Source organism: Juglans microcarpa x Juglans regia, chromosome 1S, assembly GCF_004785595.1.
Source record: "Juglans microcarpa x Juglans regia isolate MS1-56 chromosome 1S, Jm3101_v1.0, whole genome shotgun sequence".
NCBI classification, from domain to species: Eukaryota; Viridiplantae; Streptophyta; class Magnoliopsida; order Fagales; family Juglandaceae; genus Juglans; species Juglans microcarpa x Juglans regia.
This window is the reverse complement of record NC_054595.1, coordinates 28410479-28415612: the sequence shown is the minus strand read 5'-3', so window position 1 is coordinate 28415612 and position 5134 is coordinate 28410479. Positions and strand designations below refer to the sequence as shown.

General features: G+C 36.8%; 1 protein-coding gene across 1 annotated transcript; it reads left to right on the top strand.

Moving 5' to 3' along the window:
* The first annotated feature begins 3276 nt into the window (after nt 1-3276).
* On the top strand, nt 3277-4808 carry LOC121247481 (splicing factor U2af large subunit A-like). The gene is made up of 3 exons (XM_041145819.1): nt 3277-3997; nt 4645-4698; nt 4794-4808. Exons 1-3 carry the CDS (start codon nt 3326-3328, stop codon nt 4806-4808), a joined length of 741 nt encoding a protein of 246 aa, XP_041001753.1. The 5' UTR covers nt 3277-3325.
* Nucleotides 4809-5134: the final 326 nt, after the last annotated feature.

Genomic DNA, 5134 nt, shown 5'->3' with positions numbered 1-5134 from the left:
ACTCTTATATTTCTACCCGACCCAACGTCAGATGCTAAGTCTTCCTCATCCTCACAATCTCCTTCATTCTCATACTGATTTGCAACTCTATGCTCACGTCGCCTCCTGTCCCTCCCACCTTGTAGATTTCTAATCGCTACTTCTTGATGATCCATCCGATCCCTCACTTCACCCAACACCAAATTCAACCGCTCAAACTGTTGTTGCATGGCTTGCAACACAAAGGATGAGTTATCTGCTCTCCCCCTTGGTGATGCGCTACTCCGATGAGACATTATCAGGCGCTACATAAAAGAATGTTAGTGGCAAACAAAAAAAGTAAACCTCACACACTCCCTCAAGTGTTTATACTCGAATAATGACACTCCACTCGTGTTTCACTCTTAATTGGCTTTTTCCGATAATAGTCTCACACTCTCTTGCCTTTTACCTCAAAAGTTTTCCCACTCCAGTTCTTTAAGAACTAATTGACTCAATCAAGACAAAGCAACCTTGTTTTATCCCAACTAGTAATTAGGTCCAAGAAACAAGAACAAGAGAAACACGGAAGGAATAAAAAAAAATGGCACGTGAATCAAGAAAATTATACAAATGAAACAGTTAACAATAAGACAAGATATCAACTAGAATCACCCCCTTTGATGATAAGGCTCAAGGAAAAAAATCTCGGAATTTGTTTTTTTTTTCTTTTCTTTTCCTTTCACCAACTAATTTGATCACAATCAAGAATAAGCAGTTGAGAAAACCCTAACAATAACTCAAAAACCCTTGGGCAAGTGATATACGGCAGCCCCTAGAACAAGAGATTTCGGCCAACACAAACCCTATAACAATGAATTTCAGCAACCCTAACAATAGTGAAGAAATCTGCTAACCACCACTATTTTTTTTTTTGTACTCAATCCTAGAACAATGAAGCCCTATAATTAAATATGCAAGAAATAAAAGATAGAATAAGACCTGATTGGAAACCTTGCTCTGAATACCAAATGATATGAGTCCGTGGGAATGAATTCCCTTGAACCCACAATCAATTTGAAAACTCCCCAAGAAAGCCAAAAATCAAGTCAAGGATGGAGAATCTAGACCCGATGAGAACCCCGTTTCAAGAACCTAGATTATATTAAAATCTAGACCCATTGAAGAACCCGTCTCAAGAACCCAGATTACAAAGGAGGAACGCCACAAAGGTTGTGATTTACTTTTGATAAGTTCAAGAGTTCAATCAAGAACAAGAGGAGAAAACTCAACTCACAAATAAAATTCAATATTGTCTAATCTCTCAAATGAGGCTACAAAGAATTTTTAAACCAAAACCTAATCAAAACCCTAGCCAAAATAAAGCCCCTTTTACCCAAAATTATCCTTGATGAACAGTACCGGCTACAGTACCCGCACTACAGTAACCCCTACAATAAATTGATGAAACCCTAGTTCCTAAAATGTAACTTTCCAAATAAGCCATTGGCCAAAATACAAGGCCTTCCCAAAAATATAGTTCATAAGAAATAAGACATGTAAGCCAAGCATCTTCAAGCCCACTTATTCTAAACTAATAAAATAAATCATTTAACCAAATTAGAAGCCTCCAATTGTTATAGGCCGTATCTCTAAGTCATGTCTTCCACAGCTTGAATAAAGTGGATCAAAGCTGGTTCTTCTTCTTTCAGACTCATCTTCAGTGTTGGGCTCTTGCTGGCTTCATCCCAAGTGGATTGCACCAATCCTTGCATTGCTTCCTTGATCTTCTTGGCCCTTGATCTTGTAATTGGCCCATCTGGAACTTGCAAAGGATCTTTAAGAGTAGGCCCACCTTGGTTCCTATCAGATGTTTACGGTATTCATGGAGGAATACACTAAAGGACTAATATTTTCCTCCATGTCCAATGAAATATGAGTTGAACCACCAACACTATTACTAAAACTACATTTTATTTGTTTTAAACATTAAAAAAAAAGAAATATAATAATAAAAAAAATCAACAGCAAAACATATATATATCCAAACAAACACACATGAACTAGGGATGTAAATTTAAATCGAAAAACTGGAAAATCGGACTGGACCGGTTGGACCGATTTTGGAACCGGTTCTTGAATTATGCAAACCGGCCGGAACCGGTCCTGTTTCTGTTCTACGATTTTCGGGATCGGACAGGACCGGACCAGTTGGGGGAAAAAAAATTAATATTTTATATATAAGTTTTATATATAATATATAATTATATGTGAAATTTTTACATATAATATATATAATTATATATCATATATGAAATAATTTCATATTATAATTTATAAATTATAACATAAAATGTTAATCTTAAATATGAACATTTATAATTTGTTTGATTATATGTTGTTAATATAATTATATATAAGATAATGTTATTATAATTTATAAAATAAAAGTTTAATTTTGAAGATGAAAATTTAATTGATCATATACTTTGAACATAAAATATATATATTAAATTATATTATATATAGTCTAATATATTATATAGCTATACTAATATATAAGTTTATGTTTCAAAAAAAAAAATATAAGTTTATGACTACTACTAATAGTATAATATTCATACTATTATATAATCTAATATATTATATAGCTATACTAATACATAAGTTTATAACTAATACTAATTTTTTTACCAAAATAGATTTTTTTAGTAGTGCAGATTTTTGTAATAGGAACATATTTTTAGAACAGATTTTTTGAAGCAGTTTTTTTTTTAATAAATTTTTTTTTTTTTAATGACAAACTTACATTTTAAAAAATCGAAAAACCGGACCAAACTGGAAACCGGTAAAACCGGAAATATCGGTTTAGGAGGGTAACCGGTGCGTAATCGGTTTTGAAAAATATAAAACCGATACATACCGGTTCGATCCTAAATTTTATTCAAAATCGGACCAGACCGAACCGAACCGGATCGGTTATACCTCTAACAAGAACTATCCTTCACGAGAGCCAAGATTTTAAGAAATAAGAGCATTTTGCTCTACTATCAATGGTCCCTTTTGCAAAACACTTGCAAAGTTTGTACATCAGTTCCATCATACAAGTTCTATAATCTGTTATTTAAAAAGAGCAGTACTAGATGAAATCAAAATGTGAACATTTTCAAAAAATAAAACAATTATTTTGGTCGCCCAGTAATTGTTGCATGGAGTAAGCAAACGCGAAGAAACCTCCATATAAATTCTGAGCCGCTATCTCTTCGCACAGAATAATAGATCTTTCCCATCAATCAAGTGGAGAGAGAGAGACACAGGGGAGAGAGGGAGAGAGGGAGAGAGACTGCGAAACCAAAACCTACCTAGCATGGAGCGGCTCTCGGAGAGAGAGAGACCAAGCAAGCGTACAAGAGAGGATCGGGACCACCGCGATCGGGAACACAAGCACCGATCCTCTAGGGACGAGAAGCGCCGCGAGTCTGATCACCACCACCGTCACCGATCTCGGCGTGACCATTCTCACAACGAGCGCGAAGGTAGCAGAGACCGGGATTCGAAGCTCGAGCTTTCTGACGACGACGAGAGGGAAAGGGAAGGGAGCAGAGAGAGAGACCGTCCTAAGCATCACGGAGTGAAACGCGGGTCGTTGGATGCCGATGACGAGGATCATCGCGAGGGATCTTACGAGAGGGAGGGTTCGTTAGCGAGGCGCCACTCGCATTCGCACAAGCGGAAGGAGAGAGGAGTAAGCGTGGAGAGGAGTGATGGTGGCGAGAAGAAGGCTAGGGTTTCAGGGAGAAGGCGGTTTGAGGACAGGGAGGAATTAGATGGAGAAGAGAGGAAGGAAAGGAATGACAGGAGGCTTGAGGATAGAGTGAAAAAAGAAGAGGGGGAAGAAAATGATAGCGATTTTGAATACGGGAAGCGTGCGGATGGGAGTGAATTGAAGGCTCAGGTGAAGGAAGAGGTGAGTGATGAAGAGCATCTCTGTAAGGCCCGGAGCGCCAACACCGCGAATGCTAATGGTTTATCGGGAAATGTAAGTTTTTCACAAACCTTCTTTTCTTTGTGTAATGTTTGTTGTGGTATTCCAGTTGAATTTATCTACGTTTTGAGCCATTTTTTGGCATGAAAAAGAATCATAGATGATAGAAAGCACATGTTATGTGTGAATTGAAAGCCCAAAGAAGTTTTGAACACTAGCAGACTCAGTGTGTTATGCTACTAAACACGTGACGGATACGCTAGCTTCTCGTGGTTTGGCGGTTAGTGAAATTATTGCAAGGATATGTTTATAATTGTGGTATAATGATGAGTTTCGTTTCGTAGCTCCTGTTTAAAAAATACCTTTACCAACTATTGAAATGGACTGGCCAAATGTTGCTTGTGAAGTATCAGTCGTTCTTACATTATTTTTATGCATATAATTTCGTTAATTAAACCGAGTTTTGTACTTGCAGGATTTGCTCTTTAGAAATAAGGTTTATTATGATTAGAATCAGTATTTTCGTTCTTGATTAATCAGGTTTCTTAAGTTTAACCATACCTGTAAAAGAAAAGGTCTCTTAAGTTTAACCAGTGAACAAGCTTTGAGGAAGTATTTGAGAGAACCAAATTTGTCAATGAAAGTCAAATTGTTACTTGCTTGTGGTGTGCTGAGACATTTGGTTTATCTCCATGCATCAGGGGCTGTTAATTTTTGGATCGATTGTTAATAGAGTACAGTCCGATATTGTCCAGGTTAAGCCAGTAATGATTGTCAATCTACCGAGTTGAACTTGAGTTGAGTAGCTAATCCTTTATGATCTTGTTGAGCTGCTGTATTGGTGGATCAGGCTGATTTTGTATGATTGTGTTTCCCTAGGATATTAGCGTTTGTTGTATTTTAGTGCACAAGGTTCAGTCTGATAATGCACTTGACTTACATACGTAGCTTACGATAAAACAATCCTCAAACTTAACTTGCTTACCTCATCTGATAGGATATTTGTGTTTGTCGTATTTAAGTGCACAAGGTATCGTCTGATAATGCACTCGACTTACATATGTAGCTTAAGATGAAACAATCCTCAAACTCAATTTTCTTACCTCATCTGATATGTGAAATGATTATGAGTTAAGTACTAGTGTTTGATGGGTCATCTCTGTGAATGACTCTTGTTTGAGGTAAAAGTTC

Coding starts and splice junctions, on each gene's coding strand:
- LOC121247481 (XM_041145819.1), top strand. CDS start 3,326: ATGGAGCGGCTCTCGGAGAGAGAGAGACCAAGCAAGCGTACAAGAGAG. Junction 3,998..4,644: donor CTAATGGTTTATCGGGAAAT/GTAAGTTTTTCA, acceptor TCCATGCATCAG/GGGCTGTTAATTTTTGGATC.